The sequence below is a fragment of the Giraffa tippelskirchi genome, chromosome 3 (assembly GCF_054371585.1).
Source record: "Giraffa tippelskirchi isolate mGirTip1 chromosome 3, T2T-mGirTip1v1.2.pri, whole genome shotgun sequence".
Taxonomy (NCBI): Eukaryota; Metazoa; Chordata; class Mammalia; order Artiodactyla; family Giraffidae; genus Giraffa; species Giraffa tippelskirchi.
In genome coordinates, this window is record NC_137277.1 from 50733199 (window position 1) to 50759944 (window position 26746).

The following is a 26746-nucleotide window of genomic DNA, read 5'->3' on the forward strand; positions in this document are numbered from 1 at the left end:
TGTTACAGGCTTGTATTCCTGTTTAAAACTCTTTTTAATGAAGTGCTAGCAAACTTTTCAGTTGACTGTAATGACTTTTTTTTAAGTTGTGTTAATTAGCTTGAGTTGATAGTCACATACAGATGTTCTCTTTTTAAATTGGAATTAAATATTTAAACGCTTAGTGTTTTATGAGTGTTAACAAATATTTTCTTTTGTCCTTTGATTCTTAATTAATTCACTTCCAAGGCCACCCACATTTACTAAGTAGTAACAACCGTCCTCAATATTGTCTAGTTTGGCGGGTATACACCTAAGTCTGTTAAACATCTAGCATTTGTTGACAGACTGATGTGTGGTGATTTAAAAGTTGAAACTGTTATCTCCTATTGTTTTTGATGAAATAGAGCTATAACTCTTTAATTTATATAATGAGTAAAAAGAATTTAATTTATACAAAAAGCATAGCCTTAGGTCTTGTGTTTTCAAATGTGGTTTGTTTTTTTTCCCCCTAGTTCTTTGTTAACTCTTTTTAACTTTAAATTGGAATTCTCACATTTGGAATATGGAAATAGACTGTAGATTATATGAAAGTTTATTTTTTCTGTGAGAAGCGCATTGTTAACATTGAAAACAACTGAAGTTGTTCATTAGGAAATAAGAATAATAAAATGTTAGCTTTTAAAAGTTGAAAAACTGAAAGTGTTGCTCAACCTGAGAAATTTTATCTTTTTTATCATTTGTTGGGAACATAATCTCTTTCCATTCCTACTTTTAACATATTCTGAAATTTTGATTGATTTAAAAATTCTGTTAAAAGACAGGAAATAAATGAGAAGTTGCTATGTACATTTTTAAGGAATCATAAGTTTTTTTTTTAAGCAGTAAGATTTCTTCAGCATAATACTGCCTTCTTTTCTTTTATTAACATGAATCTGTGTTTTGTCAAGAAGACATTTTTGTCTTTGATAAATAGTTCAGTTGGAGTACAGAGCTGTTTTTAAGTTATGCTGGATTGTATTAAAAAGACTGCAGTGGTTAATGTCATGGATTTATCACTTTAAGCCCTTTCCCACTGATGTTTGACCTCAACTGTAGTGTTTTTTTTCTTGTGCATCTCCATCTTAGGAACTAAAGCTGACATTATGGTCACTTTTGCTATTTAAATCCATTGAGACTTCAGTAAAGATATTTTCATGTTTATAGGGATAGTATATAAAATTTGATTCACCATCTTTCCGATGCTGAATGGATTAATATTATTTGATGGTGGCAGGATCACTGTATGGTAACTGCATTAAAGAGGAATAGATTTGGTTGACTGTCCATTTTGTCTGTGTTACTTCCATGTTTTATTTAAAAGCATAAGCAGTATAATTTGCCTTTATAAATTTACATAATTTAAGTTAGCAGGTGGTAAAGTCTCTAATCAAAGAAAAACGCTCCAGAATGATGACATAAACTAGAGCTATTCTTGCCCTGAGTGTAAATACAAGTGTAATTCGTAATAATTTAGTGGTTCCTGTGGTGTTTGTCTTTTTGTTCATATGATAAAGCCTTATCCACCTGTATCACTTAAAGTGCTTTGCTTTAATAATATCAAATTGTTAACGCACATATACTTAGGATTTTAGCCTGTTTAGATAGTGAGTGAAAATAAAGTCTTAGGACAACTGATTTGGATTATCTTTGGTATTGATTTGATATTTTAGGCAAGGTGATGATGCAGTGGAGAGAATCTGTACAAAAAAGAAGATTCAAAGAATTCTATATATTTTTAGGAGGTTTTGGTACTCACCAAGATTAATGAGCCCTTTTGCTTGATGGCTTCTGTATTAGCACCATCAAATAGAGTACTCAATACTAATTATATTGCAAAGAGAGGTATAGAGTTATAATACATGAAAGATAAGAGGCTCTTATAAGAGATTGGTTTGAAATAGAAAAATGGGCAAGGATAAAATATTTCACAGAAAAAAATATACAACTGGTATAAAATCTATAGATTTAACTTGTTATCAGAGAAATACAAAACTGTACCAAGATACCACTTGTCACCTATCAGTACAAGAGAAATTAAAAAGCTTGTGGTATACTCTGCATTTTTAACTTTTAATTTTGAAATAATTGTAGACTCACAGTAAGTTGCAGATAGATCCATGTGCCCTTCACCCAGTTTCCTCCAAGTTCCCCCAAACTGTGACATCTTACATAGCGTTCATAAAATGTCAGAACCAAGATACTAACAATGACACCTTACTGTTTGTTAACTAGGCTTCTGATCATATTTAGCTCTCACCATTTGTTTTTACCTGCATTCGTGTGTGTTTTCAGAATATTGAAAGAACTCCTATAGCTGGATAATAAAAAGATAAATAGGCTTATTTTAAAATGAGCAAAAGATTTGAATAGACATCTTTCAGGAAGTAATATACCAATGGCCAGTGAGCAGAAATGGGAGCCCTGGCACAAAGCTTGTGGGGATGTAAAACAGTGCAGCTGCTTTGGAAAAGAGTTACCATTTGATTGGGCAATTGTCTCCTAAGAGAACTGCTCTTAGGAGGCATATAACCAAGAAAAATGAAAATATATGTTTGTGTAAAAATTTGTACATGAATATTAATAGCAGTATTATTCATATAGCTGGAAAATAGGAGCAACCCAAATAAATATACTTTAATTGATTAATGGATGGGTAAATACAATGTGACATAGACATATAATGTAATATTATTTAATGGTAAAAAGAAGTAAAGTATTAATGCTACAGAATGAATGAACCTTGAAAATATTGTGCTTAGTGACAGAAGCCAGTCGCAAAAGAATACATATTGTATGAATCTATTTATATGAAATGTCCAGAACAGGCAAATCGATAGAGAAAGTAGATTGTTTGCCTAGGGCTGGGAGTTTGAAGAAAACAGGGGGTTGCAGAGTGACTGTTAATGGTACGAAGTTTCTTTTAGGTGATAAAAATGTTCTAATTTGATTGTCATAATGGTTGCACAACTCTGTGAATATGCCATGTATCCTAAAGCAAATCCTTAGTATATTTAGCAGACTTGATTTAGCATACTTTCCTAGACTGCTCCTGCAAGACTTCTTTTTCTTGTGTTCCTTTCTAACATTTTTGAAAATCGAATGGAAGAATGGAAAAGAGAGATGAGAGAAATAATTTGTAATGCATGTTTGTGGTAAAAAATATATAATGTAAAATTTGCCATTTAGCCTTTTTTTAAGTTTACACTTCAGTGGTATTAAATACATTCGCAATGTTCAATAACCATTGTTACCATCCATGGCCAGAATTTTTCATTATCTGTACCCATTAAATAATATCTCCCCACCCCTCTGTTTTCACAGTCCCTGGCGACCACCATTCTAATTTCTGTCTCCAATAGATTGCCCATAATTAAAAAGACATACAGTATGAAGTGTTGGAAAAGATGTGGGGAGATGAAAGTAGCTACTTTGGAAAGCAGTTTTCTCAAGTTCAGTATTTATTTATCATATGACCAAACAAATCCGTTTATAAGTATCTGCCTAAGATATAAACATGTTTGCAAAAAAGATGTGTGTGCAGATATTCATAACAGCATTATGCATAATAGCAGTCAATTGGAAATAATCCAAATTGCCAAAAATTGGTTGCTGAGCTCACATGTTGTGGGTCCTCCATACCATGGAATACAAGTAAGCAATACAAGGAAGTTAATGATACCTGAAACAATGTGGTTGAACAAAAAAATATGTAAGTGAAAGAAATGGAAGATAAATTGCATGATTCTATTTATTTGAAAAATTTTTAGAAAGGGCAAAAGAGATGAAATACACACTAGGGATTGTCTGGGACTTGTTGGTGTTCTGCTGTAAAGTCATCATGAAGAAACTTAGGGAATGTTAGAAGTATCCTAAATCTAGAATGTGGTAATGGTTATACAACTGTATAAATTTACTAAGCATTATCCACTTATGTGTGGTGATTTGTATGTATAAATTTAGTGATAGTTGAGGAATGACTCCCAGCTATGATGAAGTGAAGAGGTAAGCATATCTTTTTCCCAGATAATAAGTACATTATGGACAGAAGTTTCAAAAGTAACTATTTTTGGGGGGAGGGCTCTTGAAATCGATCAGAAAGCTAAGAAAGAAGTGATAAACATGCATTCACATTTCTTTTATCTACATCTGCCAGGGGCTTGGTGAGTGTGGTAGTTTAATCAGAGCACAGTAGGCCATATAAACAAGCAGTTCCCTTTTAGAGGGTGGATATACTTGATTTGAAATAGAAGGTTAAAACCTAAGTCCAACAGTGTTTTCGTTAGACTTGGTAGGTGATGAATAGGATGATGTGTGCTCTCGTAGCCTAAGCTTGCAATCTCAGTTTGGGGCCGATTCGAAAAGAGTCGAGAGGAAGAATTGGTGACATGTAAAGAGTCTCAGAGACCTTTGGGACAGCAGCAAACATACCAACATATATATATATATATATAGTTGGAAGATTGTTTTAGGGAATAAGATGTTTCTTAGTTGATAATTCACAAGACAATAGTATCTCAAAGGAGTGGGAAAAGAAATGGAGCTATGTTGGAGCAAGGAGCTGTAATTTATCACAATTTAAGTCTGAAATTAACCTGTAATCCTGTTTTCTATAAAGCACTTTACAACCTATATAGCAAATCACTAAGAAATTGCTCCCAAAAAATCAACAGAAGATAAAAATAGTAAACATTAGGAATAATTGTTTAACACAAAGGAAGAGAATCAGAGCAACAAACACCTGAGACATAAAAGTAAATGGAAAATGGCAGACATAAATCCATTTATGTGTGTAATTGTATTAACTATAAATGGACTCCAGTTAAAAGAGAGTGATTGTCAGACCAGAATCACTTCAGATTCAAAGACATAATTGGCTGAAGTAAAAGGTTGTAAGAAATGTACCATGCAAACAGTAACGGTAATAGAATGGAGTGGTTATATTAATATCTGATAAAAGATTTTAAGTCAAGAAATATTGCCAGAGAAAAAGAAGGCCATTTTGTAATGATGAGAGGGTCAATGTAATAGGTAGATAAAGTGATAATGTATAAACACATAACAACATAGGGCAACAAACATTAAGCAAAATCTGACACTGAAAGGAAAAATTCTAGCTAACATTTATAGTTTGAGATTTAAATACTGTGCTTTCGATAATTGATGGAAAAACTATACAAAAATTTTAAGAGATTGATTTAAAAACTTGATTAGCACTATCAACCAATATGATCTGAAACTCCCCACCCCACACCCTACAGACTTTACATTCTTTTCAAGAATATCTGGAGTGTTCTCCAAGATAGACCATATGATTGGCCATAAAGCAAATCTAAAGCATGGAAATCAATAATAGAATTAAATTATGATATGAAAGAATCTCAAGGATATTAGAAAATATTTTGCATGCAATGAGCATAGAAATAGAACATATCAGAAGTTATAATTGTAGCTATATTATTCCTTAATGGGAAAATTATAGCTTTAAATCCTTATAGTAGAAAAGAAAAATGCTCCTAAGTTAATAACCTTATGTCTCCATCAAGAGAGTTTAAAAGCAGCAAATTATAATGAAAGCAAGACAAATGAAGTAAATAATAGAAATATAACCAGCAGTCAACAAAATAGCAGTGAAATGATGGGGAAAATCAATGCCAGTTCTTTGAAAATATTAGCAAATTTGATAAATCTGGTGGTATAGCAAATGAGATTGTTTTCTTAATTTCTTTTTTTAATTAGTGTTTGTTAATATATAGAAAAAAATGGATTTCTTTAAATGCTTAATTTTTTAAATTGAAAGTGTTAATTTTGTATCCTGCAACTTTGTTGAATTTTGTGTGTGTGTGTGTAATCTAGAGAGGGAAGGTTCTTTCTTTAACCATTTGTATGCCTTGTATTTCTTTCCCTTTTTTTTCCCCTCTCTTTTGACTTAGTTGCTATGACTAGACCTCACAGTACTGTGTTGAACAGTAGTGCTGAGAGAGGGCATCCTTGCCTTTTTAGTAATCTTAGAGGAAAAGCTTCCAGTCTTGCCCCATTGTGTGTAACATTAACTTTCGACTCTGTATATGTGACTTATTATATTATTAAACATGGTTATTTCCCGGTATTCCTAGTTTGTTGAGTGTTTTTATCATGAAAGTGGTTGAATTTTGTCACATGCTTTTTCTGCACTGATTGAGATGATCATGTGGTTTTTGTTTTTCAGTTTGTTAATGTGGTATGTATTACATTGACTGATTTTTGTATGTTGAACCATCCTTACATTCCAAGTATAAACCTCACTTTTCTTGGTGTATAATCCTTTTAATATGTTTAATTTGGCTTGATCCCATTTTCTTTTAGATAATTGCATCATTATTCTTCAGAGGTATTGATTTGTAGTTTTCTTTTTGTCTTTTGGTATCAGGACAATGAGGACCTCATAGAAATATCTTCTAATCCATTTTATGTCTGTGACATCAGTTTTAATGGCTCCTCTTTCATTTCTAATTTTAGCTATTTGAATTTTCTCTCTTGTTTTTGTTAGTCTAGTTAAGCGTTTGTTAATTTTGTCTTTTTTTTTTTTTTTTAAGAAAGCAAACTCTTAGGGACAAACTTAACCAAGGAGATGAGAGACTTAGACACTAAAAACTATAATATGTTGTTAAAAGAAGTGAAAGGCATCTTTCAGATATAGAAAAGTGGAAAGACATCTCATGCTTGTGGATTTTAAGACTTAATGTCCTTAAAATATCCCTAGTACCCAATGTGATATTAAATGCAGTACTTATCAAAGGCTCTATGACATTTTGTGGCAGTAATAGAGAAAACCATACTAGTATTCTTATGGAATCTGAAGGGGCCCTGAAAAGCTGAAACAACCTTGGAGTAAAAAAAAAAACACTGCCTCACTTCAAATCATATTACAAAGCAATAGTAATTAAGATGATGTGATACTGGCATAAAGATAGATATGTAGACCAATGGAAAAGAGTAGAAAGTGCAAAAATGAACCCATGCATATACATCCAAAATATTTTTGACAAGGTTGAAAAAAACTACACAGTGGGGAAACACTCTCAAAAAATGAGGTTGGTAAAACTGGATAGCTAATGCAAAAGAATGAAGCTGGGCCCTTACCTTATACCATATACAAAAATGATTTTAGATTCAACCATGAGACCAGAAACTATTAAACTCCTGCAAGAAAACATAGGAGAAAATCTTTAGTACACTGGATTGAGCAATGGTTTCTTGCATATAATGCCAAAAGCACAGGTAACAAAGTAAAAAATAGACAAATGGAACTACATCAAACTTTAAAAGTTCTGTGCCTGAAAGGAAATAGCCAGCCATGTGAAAAGGCAACCTATGGGGTGGAAGAAAATCACTGTAAATCATATATCTGATAAGGAGTTAATATATAGTATAAATAAGGAATTTCTACAACTCAACAATTAAAAAAAAAATTAACAAATGAGCATAGGACTTGAATCAAGACACTTCTCCAAAGAGGATGTAGGCATGTCCAATAAACATGAAGAAATGCTCAACATCACTAACCATTAGTGAATCAAAACCACAGTGAAGTGTCACCTCCCACCTATCAGGTGGTGACCACCATCAACGGAACAGAAAATAGCAGTGTTGTCAAACATGGGGAGAAGTTGGCACCCTTGGGAACTTTTGGTAGGAATATACAATGATACTGCCATTATGGAAATCAGCATGAAAGTTTCTAAAAAAATTGAAAATAGAGTTACCATGTGATCCAGTCATCCTACTTCCACCTTTATATGCAAAATAATTCAAAGCAGGATCTTGAAGTGATATTTACACACCCGTGTCCATTGTAGCATTCACAGTACCCAGGAGGTAAAAGCTATCCAGATGTCCACCACCAGGTAAATGAATAAAGAGAAATGTATATATGTGTGTGTATATATACATATATACACATTTATATGTATATACATACACATACACACATATATATACATACACATATATATACACACATACACATACACACACATGCACACAGTGTAATAACATTACACAGCCTTTAAAAAGAAGGAAATCTTTTCCAATGTTACAGTGTTGATAAACTTTGAGGCCATTGTGCTAAGGGAGATAAGCTAGTCACAAAAGTACAAATACTAAATTCTTCCTTTTATTTTGAATTTCTAAAATAGTCAAAGCATAGAAACAAAGTTGAAAGGTGGTCACTAAGGGTGGGAGGAGGGAAAAAGAAGACATAGTGTTTAGTGGGTATAGAATTTAAGTTTTGCAAGGTGAAAAAGTTCTAAAAATCTGTTAACAATGTGAATATATTTAACGGTACTGAACTGAATACTTAAAAATGGTTATAGTGGTAATAAAAAAAAGACCTGTAGACAAAAAATTTGACAATCTGCATCTTGACTGAATTGCAGGTTCTAGGCAGAACAATAAGGCAAGAAAATTAAAGCATTAAAATAGGAAAAGGATGACAAATCAGACATTTCTATAAAATAGATTGTTGTAACAGTTATAGTACTATCTAAAAATATTGAATTGTAAACATAAAATAAGTAACTTTTATGGAATGTAAATTATACCTCTGTAAAGCTTTTTAAGTCTAAAAGAAAAATTAACCTTGCCAGTGTAGGACTACTTCCTGGATTACTTCAGATTAAATTCTTTGAATATCATGATGCAATATTGGTATACTAGGTGTTCCCTTTGTAACATTAGATATGTAAAATTTTTAATTTCTTGAGTTAATAGCTTGCTTTGCAAAATGAATACATACTTTTTTAAAACTTTTTTCCCTAGGGATCATTGAATAGTGCACTCTCAATTGGCAGATTGTATAGAATGAAAATTGTATTTCAATTTGCTTATAAGAAAATGAAGGGGAATGAATTTGACTTACCAAACTGCCTGTTCTATTGGTAGTATTTTCAAAAGAAGTGTTGTGTCCGTCTAAAAACTAGAGGTTAAGGACCACAGTGTTTGTACTTTAAGTAAAAAATATTTGTTAATTCCCCTAATATATATATGCCTGTTTGTTTGTATTTAACTTATGGTGTTGTTTTTTTTTGTTGTTGTTCTGTTCCAGTCTTGGGCAAGAGTTTTTCAGCAGGCCATAACACAATAAGAACCCCTATTCCTATTTTTAGATAAAGCTGTGTAGAGCTGATTTTAGGCTTTTCATTTTTTCTGAACTGAAGCTTCAAGAAATCATTGTCATCTGCAGTCAGGTCAACCAGTTGTTTTTAGAGGTTATATGATTGATTCACTGGGGGCATTTTACATCTTTTTCCTATTTCTGAAGTGGCATTCTCACCTTGTATTATGAAGAATAATCTTCAAATGTAGCGGAAGGAATGGTCAGGGATGTAGTGGTGTTGTGTATCTTCAAGGTCAGTAATTGGTTAACTTCCATTTGTCTTCTTCCTTTCTGTCAAGGTGCTTGTGAGCGAGGATTCTGACAGTGATGGCATCGTGGCCCATTTCCCTGCTCATGAAAAACCAGTGTGCTGTATGGCTTTTAATACAAGTGGTATGTCCTTCCCCTTGCCCCTATTTATATTATGAGTTTTCTACCCAATTTTTTGGAAATGGAAAATATGAAATATATGTGTTAGAGTATATGACATTAAGTAAGTAGTTTTCAGTGATTATTGAATGAATGAATTTATAATAAAAATTTAGAAACCCTATAAAGATTAATTTTACTGAGTAAAGTTGTGATTGAGTAGTAAAGATAAGTAATAGATATAGAATAGTACATAAACAGTGCTGTTGAATTGCATTTGTTTCTGTGTTATAAGGCAAGGACTTTAATATTCAAAACTACTTATGTATGTGAATGGCATTTTTTCTGTAACTGCATGTTTGTTTTAAACAGTACAGTGACAGATGTCATGTTGATTAAACAAGTCTTCCCATTTTATATAATGTGTGTGTATGTATTTTGCTAAACTGTTTGAATGTAAGTTACATATGTGATGACATTTCACCAACTACAAATTAAGCATACATTTTCTACGAGTAAGGCCCTTCTTGTACTTTGTAACCAAATAGTATATCATATTCAGAAAAGTAACACATTGTAGTATCTAAAATCCAAGTCATAATTTAAAATGTCCCAACTATCTCAAAAATGAATTCTCTAACTGATTCAAATCAAGATCTAATTAAAGTTCACTCCTTATGTTTTATGTCTCTTTGTGAGTGATTGAGTGAGTGAAGTCGCTCAGTCGTGTCTGACTCTTTGAGAACCCTTGGACTGTAGCCTACCAGGCTCCTCCATCCATGGGATTTTCCAGGCAAGAATACTGGAGTGGGTTGCCATTTCCTTCTCCAGTTTATGTCTCTTTAGCTCTTTTTAATCAAATTTATAGCTTTCACCTTCCCCCCCTAAGTTGCAATGTCCAGACTAGTTATCTTGTCCAAATTCTGCATTTGTCACATATTTTTTCATTATAATAATGTTTTCCTTAAAGGCTTTTAAATACATTCAGGCCTGAAGATTATTTTTCTCAAACTTCCTATGTATTATTGTCTACATCCTTTCATCCTAGCAAGAGATACATTATATTAGGCTGTCTTGTAATTTATGATACTACATTTGATCACATGAATAAGTTAGTGACCATCAAATGTCTATATTTTGAAAATAGGTTCTCACATGGAGATTAGCAAGTGCGGAGTGTTATTTTGGCCTCATTTCTTTCTTTTTTTAAAAAAATTATTTAATTTTTGGCTGTGCTGTACCTTCGTTGCTGCGCAGGTTTTTCTCTAGTTGCAATGGGTAGGGGCTACTCGCTAGGTGTGGTGCACGGGTTTCTTATTGCAGTGGCTTCTCTTGTTGCAGAGTATGGGCTTTAGGGCATGCGGACTTCAGTAGTTGCGGTTCCCAGGCTCTAGAGCACAGGCTCGATAGTTGAGGTGCACTGGCTTAGTTGCTCTGTGGCACGTGGGATCTTCCCAAACCAGGGATCGAACCTGTGTCTCCTGTATCATCAGGTGGACTCTACCATGGAGCCAGCAGGGAAGCCCTTGGTCTCATTTCTAAAACAACTTTTTACTAAATAGTTTTGTCATTATACATTGGAGGCTATAGAATGGTGGTTTTTCTATCATATTTTCAGCATTGATTAATTTCTGTTAACTCTATTTAAAAGAAAGAGTTTCCTCTCATTAACCAGAAATGAGCCACAGTTTTCCTGGATGTAAAAAGCAGGGTAAATATGTAATACTTCCTCTGTAACTACCAATTTTCATAGTTAGGAATTGGTTTAATACTTCCACTCCAGTGGACTTATTTTAAAAATACTTTGATTATGAATAAAAGATAAAATTGTTCTGATGCTTTCAGAGCTGAAATAGTCTTCATTAGTTTGTGAACTTTTCCTTGCTTGGTGGGTCTGAGAAGACTGCCATTTCTTATTCTGCAGAATATTAGTTAAAACTGATGGAAAGACCCATCTTTTTCCTCCTCCTTTGCACCTTTTCAGATCAAGAATGATCATAAGAGGATAATATAAAGTATTTGACTAATCTTCCTCCTCTTAATTAGCCATTTTCAGTAGAGAGGAAGATTTTGTAGTAATTGTTGATCAGTGGATAGATTTAATTAATGAAGACAAAGATTTATTGAAATGCTCTGACTGTTGTGGGATTTAAGTTGAATTTGAAGAAACAATCTGGAAGTTATGTCACTTATAGTACTCTTCTCAGAGTAACCAGTATGACTCATTTTTGATAGTCCATCTGTTATGTCAGATCTCTTTTGTGTTAATGTATGTTTCATACGGCCAAAGTTGGGATGCTTCAGACATTTGAAGCTGTATTTTTTCCTGTCTGTGAATCTCCATTGTTATAAAAACAACTTATATAACTTAAAGGATATTGTAGTTACCTCTGTCATCGTGTAGCAGTTAGTTCTAGAAGACCATAAATTTCTGTGATTTCATAGTTTTGTTTGACATTTGCCACTTTATTTCTGTTTTAACTCCCAAATTTATGTTTTAATGGAAAGATTAAAATTGTTTACGTTTATACTTAAAATTTTATTTTTCTTTTGAGGTATAGTTGATTTACAGTGTTTCAGGTACACAGAAAAATGCTTCAGTTGTATAATATATATATTCTCTTTCAGATTCTAGTGTAGGTCATTACAAGATATTGAATATAATTCCCTGTGCTGTGTAGTAGGTCCTGTACTTTTCTGTGTTCCTAGCATGTTAATTGTATAACTGTATAATTTATCTTGCAGTAATAATGTCTTTAAATATTTGTTTGCTAACCTGTCTGTTCCAGTTTACATTAGGATTCAGTCTTGGTGTTGTACATTCAAGGTTTTGACAAATAGATAATGACGTGTATCCACCATTATAAGAGCTTCCCTGGTGGCTCCATGGTAAAGAAGCCACCTACCAATGTAGGAGACATGGGTTCGATCCCTGGGTTGGGAAGATTGCCTGGAGAAGGAAGTTGCAACCCACCCCAGTACTGGGTCTTACTTGGGAAGTATACGGACAGAGGAGCCTGGTGGGCAGCAGTACATGGGGTCGCAAAGAGTTGGACATGACTTAGTGACAAACAATGACAGCAGCAACACTCCATCATAATAGTACTATACAGGATAGTTTGAACAGTTGAACAAAATCTTTGTTGCTCTGCCTGTTCATTCCTCCATCTCTCAATTCCTGACAACCACTGATCTTTCTTCTCTTTCCATAGTTTCAGAATGTCATATAGTTGGAATGTTACATAATTAACCATTTCACATTGGCTTCTTTCACTTAAACTAATGTGTGTTCAAGTCTCCTGTGTCTCTTCATGCCTACATTGCTTATTTCTTTTTAGCATTGAATAATATTCTATTGTATCATACTTTATTTGTCGTCTGTATATATTATTTACTGAGCCATCTGTATATTTTGTCCATTTTTAAATTGGTTTGTTGGTTTTTTGATTGTTGAGTTTTAAGTGTTCTTTGTATGTTTTAGATAACAGTCCTGTATCAGATATGTGTTTTGCAAATATTTTCTCCGAGTCTGTGATTTGTCTTCTCATTCTCTTGAAGTGGTTTTCGAAGATCAAAGTATTTAGCTTTAATGAAATTCGACATCTATTACTTCTTTAACTGATCTTTCCTTTGGTATGTAATGCTTCAACACGTGTGAATTGACATTTTTGTACTGTTGTATCTTTATTCAGTCTCACACCGAATCTTATAATTTCTTGGAAGAAGGAGAATTTTATGAGACTTGTTAATATTTTTAAAAAATTTATTTATTTTGCTGCTCTGGGTGTTTGTTGCTGCGTGTGTGCTTTCTTGAGTTGCAGGGAGTGAGGCTCCCTTCTCGTTATTGTGGCTTCTCATTGTGGTGGCTTCTCTTGTTGAGGAGGATGGACTCTAGGGCGTGCGGGCTTCAATAGTTGTGGCTCACGGGCTCTAGATTAAGGCTCGGTAATTGTGGCACACAGGCATAGTTGCCCCTTGGCATGTGGAGTCTTCCCAGACCAGGGATTGAACCCATGTTCCCTATGTTAGCAGGCGAGTTCTTAACCACTGGACCACCAGGGAAGCCTTGATATTTTATGAGTTTTAGGATCTCTTACATTTCTTCTTGAATCTGAAATACAGCTTCTTAACCTGGGTCTGAGAGGTCCACGGAGAATATTTAGAGAGTATGTGAACTTAGGAAAAAAAATCGCGTCTTTATTTTCTTTAGTGAAAGCGAAAAGTGAAAGTGGTAGTCCCTCAGTCATGTTTGACTTTTTGTGACCCCATGGACTGTAGCCCACCAGGCTTCCCTGTCCATGGGATTCTCCAGGCGAGAATACTGGAGTGGGTGGCCATTCCCTTCTCTAGGAGATCTTCCCGACACAGGGATCTAACCCAGGTCTGCTGCACTACAGGCGAAATCTTTACTGTCTAAGCTGCTAGGAAAGCCCTGTTTTCTTTAACCTTTAATGAAAATTCTTTCACTTATTAATATGTACAATAAATATTAGCTTTTTTGTGAATTTGTAATAGAAATAATGGATATTTTCATATCACTTTGATGTTATTTATATAATTCTCTAATTAATGCTTATGGTTCAAAATCATGGCAGAGCCTATATTTTAACGTATTACTATTAATAAAAAAGCACATATTCTACTGCATGTCAATTTTAATAACCCTAAGCATTTTACCTTGTGTTTAAAAAACTATTTTTCTGAGAAAGAGGTTCTTAGGCTTCATCATATTGCTGAAAATTTTCATGGCACTAAAATGTTTACGGGCCCATTTATGCTTTCACTTGTTTCAACTAAACACGTCGGAAGCTAGACTTCGTTCGCAGTGCCTAGTTCAGTCCCTGCCCATGGAGTCTGCTGGTGGAATAGGGACTTTAAAAAAAAAGAAAAAAGGAAGACAAGTCCTTTGTGGAGCAAGGACAGAATGCTAGGAGATTCTGAATATTAACTTGGTATTTTGCTTTTGGGGAAAGTTCTTCAAAAGAAAGCCAGTTCTAAACGGGAGCCAAAAGATGATTCATTAGGAAATAATGATTCAGTCCCTAGTAAATAAATAAATATTAGTTGAATGAATGAGGCAAGAAAAATATGGCACAGTTGACATAGGTTTTGAAGTAAAGGCTGTGTACAGTGGACTCATCAGTTTATTATGTGGCAGATTAACTTTTCAGTGTGTCATCATTTTTGCTTTGTATCTGTTTAAAAGTTTGAATGAAATGGTGGGTTCATAATTCAGCAAGCACTCAGAAAATTGGTTTGCAGAATCTTCTATAGAAGCTGGTAGGCACAGACTTCATGCCATTGCTTACAATTCATCTTAATTATTTACTGTTTATTTCTGAGTAGTTTTGCTGTTCAGAATATGAATTTTATTGCCTGAGTATGAACAAGTGTATGTATAAAATATTCAATTCTCAGTGATTTGAAAGTCTTGATTTTGTTTTAGCTATTCAGTAGCTGAACAGCTTCTCAGAGAAAGGCATTGGGCTCAGCTGTGGCTACCTATTATCTAGCTATCACTAGGTGACATTTTGCTTGTTTAATTTTTGTGTCATATTTCTTGGTTTATTCTAACACTCTTAGACTGAGACATTCATATGTACAAAATATTTGAGTCAAGAGGCTTCTTTGCTATTTGTAAATACCTTAGTGGTTATTGTTTTTCCCTGTAATTATTTTTGTAACACTTAAAAAATATTTGGGGGAGATCAAATGTATTTTCTATCAAGATTTAAGTTCTCTAAAGAGTTGGAATGACTGAGGTAACTTAGCACACTCATCATGGGCACACAACAGCATCTAACTTAAATGGCCCATGCCACACACATTTTTTTTTTTAATTAAATTGCCCCTTTCAAAATATAACTTGTGGATCCTCCAGTAACGCCCCACTTTTTCCTTACATGGATCCAATATATATTTCAAAATGTATTTATATTCAGCAAGTTTTAACTGACCCTCCAGTAATTCTCTATTTGGTTAAAGATCTTCTCATTGGGTCTGCAATGTGGCCAATAATAAGAGTAGAACCTTTTGGTACTACTTAGAAAAGTATAGGGAAGTTCACTTAGAAAAATAAGTGAAACAAAACAGATGAGAAAAGTTGATTGCCTGTCTTTTGTTTGTAAATCTGATTTTCTCTAACTAGTTTACCTGTATATATCTCACTGTTAAACATTTTTATTTAGAGAGGCTTATCTTTAGATCACAGAGTTATTAAAATGTCCTGGATATCAAAATCCAGGGTCAAATCAGGAATGTTGTCCAACTCCTGAGAAGTTTTAAAAACAATTTACATGATGGAAAAACACTGCAAAGTGAATTAAGGAGAAAATGTAGATTGCTTGACTGGGTGCAGTTCGGCCTTGTGTGGAACCTATTTCAGAAAAGAAATTAAAGGATACCATTAAATAGAGTTGTGAAACTTTTAGTTCAGCAGCTGCATTCAGTTTGTTTTTCAATTTCTCCTTCCCATTCTTGTTTATTAACTCTGACTCTGAGTCCTGAATTAAAACAAATATTTTAATGGCAACATTTATGATTTGTTTAGAAGTGCCAGAGAGACCTCGTGCTTAGATCAGGGCAGCTTCAGTATGGGTGGTGTAAGTTTGTTGCTTTCAATTATTTAGATACACCATGAGTAATATTTTCTAGGGAACTTATTTTTTTAATTAATAAGCTTTATTTTTTAGAGCGCTTTTAGGTCCACAGCAAAATTGAATGGAAAGTACAGAGAGCTCTCATATTTCTGCCTTCTCCCTCTCTCCGCCCACATGCCACACCCACACACATACAGTCTCCCACACTATCCACCTTCCACCTGACAGTGATCATATTCTTACAACTGATGAACCCATATTGACACACTATTATCAACCAAAGTCCATAGTTTACCTTAGGGTTCACTCTTGGTGTTGTATTTTCTGTGGGTTTTGAGAAATTAATATTGACATTTACCTACCATTATAGTATCATACAGAATAGTTTCATTGTCCTAAATGTTTCTCATGAAATTTGGGACTTCTCAGTCATTGTTTCTTTCTGTCTCTTTCCCCTTCTTCTTTCCTTCTGGGACTCCTGTAGATTTACCTCCCACAGATCTCAAAGGCTCTGTTCATTTTTCTTCATTTTTTTTTCTCTCTCATTCTGGATAATTTCAGTTGATTTTTTCCTGCCATTGAAATGTTCTATTTGGGCCCCTTTATCAAATCATTGGTTTCAGTTACTGTACTTTTCGACTCCAGATTTCTGTTTGTTTCTTTTTATAATGTTATCTCTTTATTGATATCCCCTACTTGGTGAGACATTGTTCTCAAACTTCCCTTTAATCCTCTCGACATGGTTTCTCTGCATCCTTGGCCAGCATTTGGTTGTCTCATCCTTTTCTATTTTATGGATCCTCTGTAAGATATGTGAGGTGGAAATCTTTTTTCCCAGTGAGAAGTTTTTCCTTTTATCTTTTTAACAGGGTCTTTTGCAGAGCAAAATTCTTTACGTTTTGTCAAATGCATTTTTAAAATTTTGTAGTTGTGTTTTTGTGTTCCTGTCTAAGAAATGGTTGCCAGTCTGGGTGGAGCACAAGGATTTTCTCCTATGTAATTTTCTAACAGGATTTTAGTTTCACATTTATATTTAAATTTATGATCACCTTTGTGTTATTTTTTTGTATAATGTATCAGGTTTAGGTCACAGTTGGTCCCTATTTTTTGCTACTTCATTTTTTCCAAGATATTATCCTTCTTCCTTTGAATTACTTTTGTACTTTCCTAAGTAACACACTTCTCTTGGCTATTTCTGGTTTCTGTGATGAAGATGACTTCTTTTAGCATTTTTCTGACTGTCAGCATCTGTATTTTGCTCATAATTTTGAGGACTATTTCAACTAGATTTGATAGTTTCCTCTTTCAGCAGTTGTCAGCTCTCTTTGTTCAAAGCTTTTGGTGTTATTAATCTTAACCCTCTTGATTAATTGGGTACAGAGTTGTATTTTTGTGGGGGCAGTGTTCTGATCTGTCACATCAGCTCAAATGGAGCCACTGAAAATTATTCAAAAGGTTACTGAGTTCTCCTTAACTCACCTGTTTGAACTCTTCTTCCTTCTGTTCTGCTCAGTGTGAGAGCAGCTACTTTTACTTACTTTGTATTGAACTTAGTTTTCAGTAGTATTTTTTTTATAAGTTTGATTTGGTTTTTCATCAGTTTCTCATAGAGCAAGAACAGCCTCTTTGGATTTTATAAATCCAGCCCAAAAGCCTATTGACTGGTCATTTGAGCATGTAAAATGCTCTCTATGAACGTGGTTTAGACAATAACCTGTGAACATGTATTAGCTCAGGCTGCCAGAAGGCAATACCATAGACTCGGTGGCTTAAACAACAGAAATCTCTTTCCTCACAGTGTTTGAAGCTGGAAATCCAGGAACAAGGTTTGGCTGATGGTTTCTCCTGAGGTTTTTCTTCATCACTAACGAATGGCCACCTTAACGTGTCCTCACATGGCCTTTCCTTGATGCAAGGGAGCAGGGAGAGAGAGAAAGAAAGCTATCTCTGTGGTGTCTCTTCTTACAAGGACACTAATACTCTCACATCAGTGCCTCACCCATATGACCTCATGTAAGCTTAATTTAACTTATATGCATAGTACATCATGAGAAACGCTGGGCTGGAAGAAACACAAGCTGGAATCAAGATTGCCAGGAGAAATATCAATAACCTCAGATATGCAGATGACACCACCCTTATGGCAGAAAGTGAAGAAGAACTAAAGAGCCTCTTGATGAAAGTGAAAGAGGAGAGTGAAAAAGTTGACTTAAAGCTCAACGTTCAGAAAACTCAGATCATGGCATCTGGTCCCATCACTTCATGGGAAATAGATGGGGAAACAGTAGAAACAGTGTCAGACTTTATTTTGGGGGGCTCCAAAATCACTGCTGATGGTGATTGCAGCCATGAAATTAAAAGACGCTTACTCCTTGGAAGGAAGGTTATGACCAACCTAGATAGCATATTTAAAAGCAGAGACATTACTTTGCCAACAAAGGTCCGTCTAGTCAAGGCTGTGGTTTTTCCAGTGGTCATGTATGGATGTGAGAGTTGGACGGTGAAGAAAGCTGAGCGCCGCAGAATTGATGCTTTTGGACGGTGGTGTTGGAGAAGACTCTTGAGAGTCCCTTGGACTGCAAGGAGATCCAATCAGTCTATCCTAAAGGAGATCAGTCCTGGGTGTTCATTGGAAGGACTGATGTTGAAGCTGAAACTCCAATACTTTGGCCACCTTATGCGAAGGGTTGACTTATTGGAAAAGACCCTAATGTTGAGAAGGATTGGAGGCAGGAGGAGAGGGGGACGATGAGGATGAGATGGTTGGATGTCATCACTGACTCGATGGACATGGGTTTGGGTAAACTCCAGGAGTTGGTGATGGATAGGGAGGCCTGGCGTGCTGCAATTCATGGGGTCGCAAAGAGTCGGACATGACTGAGCGACTGAACTGAACTGAAGCTTAATTACTTCCGTAGATAACCCCCCCTCAATCCCACTCCACATATGGCTCCCACCCCCAACCCCACATATAATCACACTAGGTTTCTGGCATTTCAGTATAGGAATTTAGGGGCGATACAGACATTTATTCTATAACCATATGTATGAGAAGCATTCAGTTACTCTTGTTTTTAAAAAGTCTTATTTGATCCCAGCCCACTTCTAGGTTATTCTGTTCAACTATGATTGTTGTATCATGTTCCATGTTTACTTCCATTTTAAGGTATTCAAATGTTTTGTGAGAAATTTTAAATGTTAATGATACAAACATCTTTCGACAACTTTATTATTATTGAGTATATTGTCTAAAAGTATTACAGCGTGGCACAAGTTGACTGCTTCAACCTGATCGACATATTTCCTGCCATATTTGGCCATGCTAGTTATTTTTCAGCTCCTTAAACATGTTACATCATTTTATCTCTGCCTGTAACCCTCATTTCCCTGCCTCTTATTTATCTCTTGAAAGTGTTAGTTGCTCAGTTGTGTCTGACTCTTTGGGGTTGCAAAGGAGCCACCAGGCTCCTCTGTCCATGGGATTTCCCAGGCAAGAATACTGGAGTGGGTAGCCATTCCCTTCTCCAGGGCACCTTCCCTACCTAGGGATCTAATCTGGGTTCCTCTGCATAACAGGTAGTTTCTTTACCATCTGAGCCACCAAGGAAGCCCTGTTGTCTCTTGAGTCCCTTCTTAAATATCATTTTGGGAAAACTTACCTGACCCTATGTAAGATATCATGTCCCCCCTTCACCTGGCTACTTAATAGGGCAAGTTACTTAATCTGCTTGGATCACTCCCAGTACTTTGGTTTCCTCATCAATAAAATGAGGGCTGTATTGTTATCTTAAACAATACCTAAAGTATAGGGAGACCTTAATAAATATTAACTGTTGTTGTTTTCTTTGTTGTTAACCTCCCTCATCCTAGTTTTTAATTTATTTACACTCATCTAGAGTGTCCTTTCAACATGTTTTCTGTTAAGAGGTATGCTTTTATTTCATTCCCAGATATTATTAGCCTGGTACTTTTCACATAGTTGATAGTAAGTATACACTGAGTAGTTACATTAATTAATTGTCTTAATCTGTCTTTATAATCTTGGAAGTGTTAGTTGCTCAGTCTGTCTGACTCTTTGCGACCCCATGGATTGTAGCCTACCAGCTTCACTGTCCATGGAATTCTCTAGGCAAGGATACTGGAGTAGGTAATCATTTCCTTCTCCAGGGGATTTTTCCCGACTTAGGGATCAAACCTGGGTTCCCTCTGTTACAGGCAGATTCTTTATCATAGTCTGAGCCACCAGGTACAGGAGACGGTGACCAAAATCATCTCAAAGGAAAAGAATGAAAAAAGGCAAAGTGGTTGTCTGAGGAGGCCTTGCAGATAGCTGAGAAAAGAAGAGAGCTGAAAGGCAACGGAGAAAGGGAAAAAATACCCAACTAACTGAATGTAACGTTCAAGAGAATAGCAAGGAGAGATAAGAAAGCCTTCTTATGTGAACAGTGCAAAGAAATAGAGGAAAACAATAGAATGGGAAAGACTAGAGATCTCTTCAAGAAAATTGGAGATACCAAGGGAGCATTTCATGCAAGGATGGGCACAATAAAGGACAGAAATGGCAAGGACCTAACAGAAGCTGAAGAGATTAAGAAGAAGTGACAAGAAGACACAGAAGAACTGTACAACAAGGGTCTTAATGACCCGGATAACCACAATTGTGTGGTCACTCAACTAAAACCAGACATCCTGGAGTGTGAAGTCAGTTGGGCATTAGGAAGCATTACTATGAACAAAGCTAGTGGGGGTGATGGAATTCCAGCTGAGCTATTTAAAATCCTAAAAGTTGAGGCTGTTAAAGTGCTCCACTCAATATGCCAGCAAAGTTGGAAAACTCAACGGTGGCTACAGGACTGGAAAAGGTCAGTTTTTATTGCAATCTCAAAGAAGGGCAATGCCGAAGAGTGGTCAAATAGTGGTCAAATTAGAGTGCTGTATAATAGCACTCATTTCACATGCTAACAAGATAATGCTCAAACTCCTTCAAGCTAGGCTTCAGCAATATGTGAACTGAGAACTTTCATATGTACAAGCTGGATTTATAAAAGCAGAGGAACATCCGTTGGATCACCAACATCCAACAAATCATAGAAAAAGCAAGGAATTCCAGACAAACATCTACTTCTGCTTCATTAACTATGCTAAAGCCTTGACTGTGTGGATCACAACAAAGTGAAAAATTCTTAAAGAGATAGGAATACCAGACCACCTTACCTGACTGCTGAGAAACCTGTATGCAGGTCAAGAAGTAACAGTCAGAACCAGATGTGAAACAACCAACTGGTTAAAAATTGAGAAGGGAGTTCATTAAGGCTGTATATTGTCACCCTGCTTATTTAACTTTTATGCAGAGTACATCATGTGAAATGCTGGGCTGGATGAAGCACACGCTAGAATCAAGATTGCTGGGAGAAATATCAACAACCTCAGATATGCAGATAATACCACTCTAGTGGCAGAAAGCGAAGAGGAACTAAAGAACCTCTTGTTGAGGTGAAAAAGAAGAGTGATAAACTGGCTTAAAACTCAGCTTTTAGAAAACTAAGATCATGGCATCCAGTCCCATCACTTCATGGCAAATAGATGGGGAAAAAGTGGAAACAGTGGCAGACTTTATTTTCTAGGGCTCCAGAATCACTGCAGATGGTGACTGCAGCCATAAAATTAAAAGACACTTACTCCTTGGATGAAAAGCTATGACAAATCTAGACAGCATATTAAAAAGCAGAGATATTACTTTGCCAACAAAGATAGTCTAGTCAAAGCTATGGTTTTTCCAGTAGTCATGGATGAATGTGAGAGTTGGACCATAAAGAAATCTGAGCGTCAAAAAACTGATGCTTTGAACTGTGGTGTTGGAGAAGACTCTTGAGAGTCCCTTGGACTGCAGGGAGATCAAACCAGTCAATCCTAAAGGAAATCAGTCCTGAATATTCATTATAAGGACTGTTGCTGAAGCTCCAATACTTTGGTCACCTGACAAAGAGCTGACTCATTGGAAAAGACCTTGATTCTGGGAAAGATTGAGGGCAGGAGGAGAAGGGGGCAATAGAGGATGAGATGGCTGGATGGCATCACAGACTCAGTGGTTTGAATTTGAATAAACTGAGTGAGATAATGAAGGACAGGGAAGCCTGACATGCTTCAGTCCATGGGTCGCAAAGAGTCAGACATGACTGAGCGACTGAACAACAACATAATCAGGGCCGTGATAAGGTATAAATTTAATGTACTTAGTCGTTTGTTGATTAAAACCAACTTATGTCCAATTTCTGATTTGAACAAAAATTGTCTCCCTCCCTCACTTGTGGGATTGTTCCATGATACAAATTATATTAAATGCAGGTGCATATCACACGTAATTAATATTGAAATTAAAAGTATCTTGTGGAAACTATGTTACATTTTTGTGACTTGGTACACTAGATGGGAATATTATTAGTTTCATGACATTTGACATCAAAGGAGATATGTATTTTTTAATTAATCAGATTAGAAACATAAGGAAGAAATTCTCAGCTCTCTGCAGTGTGGCCTGATGTTTCTCACACAGACCTGTTGTCTTTAATTCAGTAAATAATTGATCTGCTTTCCAGAGGCGTTACTTCTGCCAGCTGAGTAGCCTAGAGCTGTGAAGGGCCACACATCCCCGTTTTAAATAATTACCCTTCCTTGGCAGGGAAATTGCTTTTCCATCCATTAATAAGAGGAAAATGAATGTTGGGTCTCTAGTAAAGTAGATTAAACATGAACCCCTCTGAATGCTTGGCTGCATCTTTAACAGACTTGGCATTTTTCTGGTTATTTAAATGCTATATATTGAAAGGCGCTGGTGGTCTTGGGTTAATCATTTAAAAAGTTGGATTTTTTTTGTTTTTTGCAGTTTTCCCCCATTGATCATAGCAAGTGGTCAGAAAAATACCTTGTCTTGATTTTTGTTAACATTTACAATGTCTTCTCAATTTATAAAATTAGGTGGCTTTAGATTTTTCCTCTTGGCTGACAGTTTTAGGTGTCTTAGTGTTAGTCACTTATGCTATGTCACTAGCAATGCAAAAGCAGTTTGAAGAATTTATTGCCTCCTCCCTGACCCTGACATGGGGATGTTTCCATTAGAAGTCTGTAGTTACTCTCCTGTTTTTCATCTTGTAAAGTGATATCTTTTACTCACATAATAGGTTACTCCTTGAAGAATTTGTTGTGTTTGCTCTACATTCATTGTGGCATTGGGCTTATATGAGAGTCAGAGGGAATTTTTCAGGTGTGATTTGCCATAAAGTACAGTAGGCACCATGCCCACAGTCATTTTAGGGTCCCACCAAAATGTTTAATTCCTTTAAAATGCAAGAATATATATATAAACTTTTAATGGAATGCCTTAATATCCATAATATACATTTAAACCAGCAACTTTAGTCATAAAATAGTTTTTTCATGGAAGAGGGGGCCAAAGAAGGCAAAAATGTCCAAGGTCTATGAAAGTCCTACTGCAGCCCTGGATTCTGAATGTCCATCAATAAGAAGGAACCCTGCTCCTTCGCTATCACCACTGGCACAGCAAAGGTGCTCAGTTAATACTAAATAAACTAGTGAAAGATGAAGACACTGAATAAATACAGTGGCATCTTTCATACTAATGCAAGATGTGAGTATATACAGTGGCTCAGTTAATACTGAATGAACTAATGAAAGATGTGAATACATGCAGTGGCCATAGCAAAGGTACTCAATTAATACTGAATGAATTAATGAAAGATGTGAATACATACAGTGGCATACCTACCATGTAAAAATGTGAGGTAAATATAAATGCCCGCAACACTGCAGCTGCAAGTATTATGTTAGATCCAGTATTAAATTTTGAAAAAAGTAAAAACGGATTTCTGTAACCAAGTAGATACAGGCGAAGTAGCCAAGATTGAATTGAACTTTTGCTTATCAGGACAACTTTAAAATGCTTAAGCACTTGAATATTGTTGTCCCTTCTCCTTTCCACTCTTCTCGTATACTCTGGCCCTTCCCCAGCTGCAGGCTTATTTCAGTTTCCTCGTTCAGATTGGTCTATATTCTTGCCATATATTAAATATATGTATATACATATTGGAGGCTTCCCTGATGGCTCAGATGGTAAAGAATCTGCCTGCAATTCAGGATACCGGCGTTTGACTCCTGGGTTGGGAAAATCCTCTGGAGAGGGGAATGGCAACCTATTCCAGTATTCTTGCCTGGAGAATCCCATGGACAGAAGAGCTTGGCGGGCTGCAGTCCATGGAGTCACACAGAGTTGGACATGACTGAGTGACTAACACTCTGCCTGTACGTATTTTATATATATATCTTTATTTATTTATTTATTTTTTTTACAGATACACTGAATGAATTTATTATTAAAATAGTATTTTTTTTTTATAAATTTATTTATTTTAGTTGGGGGCTAATTACTTTACAATATTGTAATAGTTTTTGCCATACATTGACATGAATCAGCCATGGGTTTACATGTGTTCCCCTTCCTGGACCCCCCACCCACCTCCCTCCCCATCCCATCCCTCTGGATCATCCCATTGCCCCGGCCCTGAGCCCTTGTCACATGCATCGAACATGGAATGGTGTTCTGTTTCACATATGATAATATACATGTTTCAATGCTATTCTCCCAGAACGTCCCACCCTCACCTTCTCCCTCAGAGTCCATAAAATTGTTCCATGCATCTGTGTCTCTTATTCTGTCTCGCATATAGGGTTATCGTTACCATCTTTCAAATTCCATATATATGCATTAGTATACTGTATTGTTGTTTTTCTTTCTTTTTTTTTTTTTTTTATAAATTTATTTATTTTAGTTGGGGGCTAATTACTTTACAATATTGTAATAGTTTTTGCCATACATTGACATGAATCAGCCATGGGTTTACATGTGTTCCCCTTCCTGGACCCCCCACCCACCTCCCTCCCCATCCCATCCTTCTGGATCATCCCATTGCCCCGGCCCTGAGCCCTTGTCACATGCATCGAACATGGAATGGTGTTCTGTTTCACATATGATAATATGCATGTTTCAATGCTATTCTCCCAGAACGTCCCACCCTCACCTTCTCCCTCAGAGTCCATAAAATTGTTCCATGCATCTGTGTCTCTTATTCTGTCTCGCATATAGGGTTATCGTTACCATCTTTCAAATTCCATATATATGCATTAGTATACTGTATTGTTGTTTTTCTTTCTGGCTTACTTCACTCTGTATAATGGGCTCCAGTTTCATCCATCTCAGTAGAACCGATTCAAATGTATTTTTTTTAATGGCTGAGTAATATTCCATTGTGTATATGTACCACAGCTTCCTTATCCATTCGTCTGCTGATGGACATCTAGGTTGCTTCCATGTCCTGGCTATTGTAAACAGTGCTGCGATGAACATTGGGGTACACGCATCTCTTTCAATTCTGGTTTCCTCGGTGTGTATGCCCAGCAGTGGGATTGCTGGGTCATATGGCAGTTCTATTGCCAGTTTTTTAAGGAATCTCCACACTGTTCTCCATAGTGGCTGTACTAGTTTGCATTCCCACCAACAGTGTAAGAGGGTTCCCTTTTCTCCACACCCTCTCCAGCATTTATTGCTTGTAGACTTTTGGATAGCAGCCATTCTGACTGGTGTGAAATGATACCTCATTGTGGTTTTGATTTGCATTTCTCTAATAATGAGTGATGTTGAGCATCTTTTCATGTGTTTGTTAGCCATCTGTATGTCTTCTTTGGAGAAATGTCTGTTTAGTTGTTTGATCCATTTTTTGATTGGGTGGTTTATTTTTCTGGAATTCAGCTGCAGAAGTTGCTTGTATATTTTTGAGATTAATTGTTTGTCTGTTGCTTCATTTGCTATTATTTTCTCCCATTCTGAAGGCTGTCTTTTCACCTTGTTTATAGTTTCCTTTGTTGTGCAAAAGCTTTTAATTTTAATTAGGTCCCATTTGTTTATTTTTGCTTTTATTTCCAATATTCTGGGAGGTGGGTCATGGAGGATCCTGCTGTGATTTATGTCGGAGAGTGTTTTGCCTATGTTTTCCTCTAGGAGTTTTATTGTTTCTGGTCTTACGTTTAGATCTTTAATCCATTTTGAGTTTATCTTTGTGTACGGTGTTAGGAAGTGTTCTAGTTTCATTCTTTTACAAGTGGTTGACCAGTTTTCCCAGCACCACTTGTTAAAGAGATTGTCTTTTCTCCATTGTATATTCTTGCCTCCTTTGTCGAAGATAAGGTGTCCATATGTGCGTGGGTTTATCTCTGGGCTTTCTATTTTGTTCCATTGATCTATATTTCTGTCTTTGTGCCAGTACCATACTGTCTTGATGACTGTGGCTTTGTAGTAGAGCCTGAAGTCAGGCAGGTTGATTCCTCCAGTTCCATTCTTCTTCCTCAAGATTGCTTTGGCTATTCGAGGTTTCTTATATTTCCATACAAATTGTGAGATGATTTGTTCTAGTTCTGTGAAAAATACCATTGGTAGCTTGATAGGGATTGCATTGAATCTATAGATTGCTTTGGGTAGTATACTCATTTTCACTATATTAATTCTTCCAATCCATGAACATGGTATATTTCTCCATCTGTTTGTGTCCTCTTTGAT

General features: G+C 35.8%; 1 protein-coding gene across 20 annotated transcripts in view; it reads left to right on the top strand.

Annotated features, from left to right (window-relative positions):
* BCAS3 (BCAS3 microtubule associated cell migration factor) overlaps positions 1-26746 on the top strand; it is a 611473-nt gene that overhangs the window by 169897 nt on the left and 414830 nt on the right. For all 20 annotated transcript variants that reach the window (XM_081584989.1, XM_081584991.1, XM_081584990.1 and 17 more), the window contains one exon: positions 9454-9547. In XM_081584989.1, the coding sequence (XP_081441115.1) occupies positions 9454-9547 (94 nt within the window). The remainder of the gene's footprint in view (positions 1-9453; positions 9548-26746) is intronic.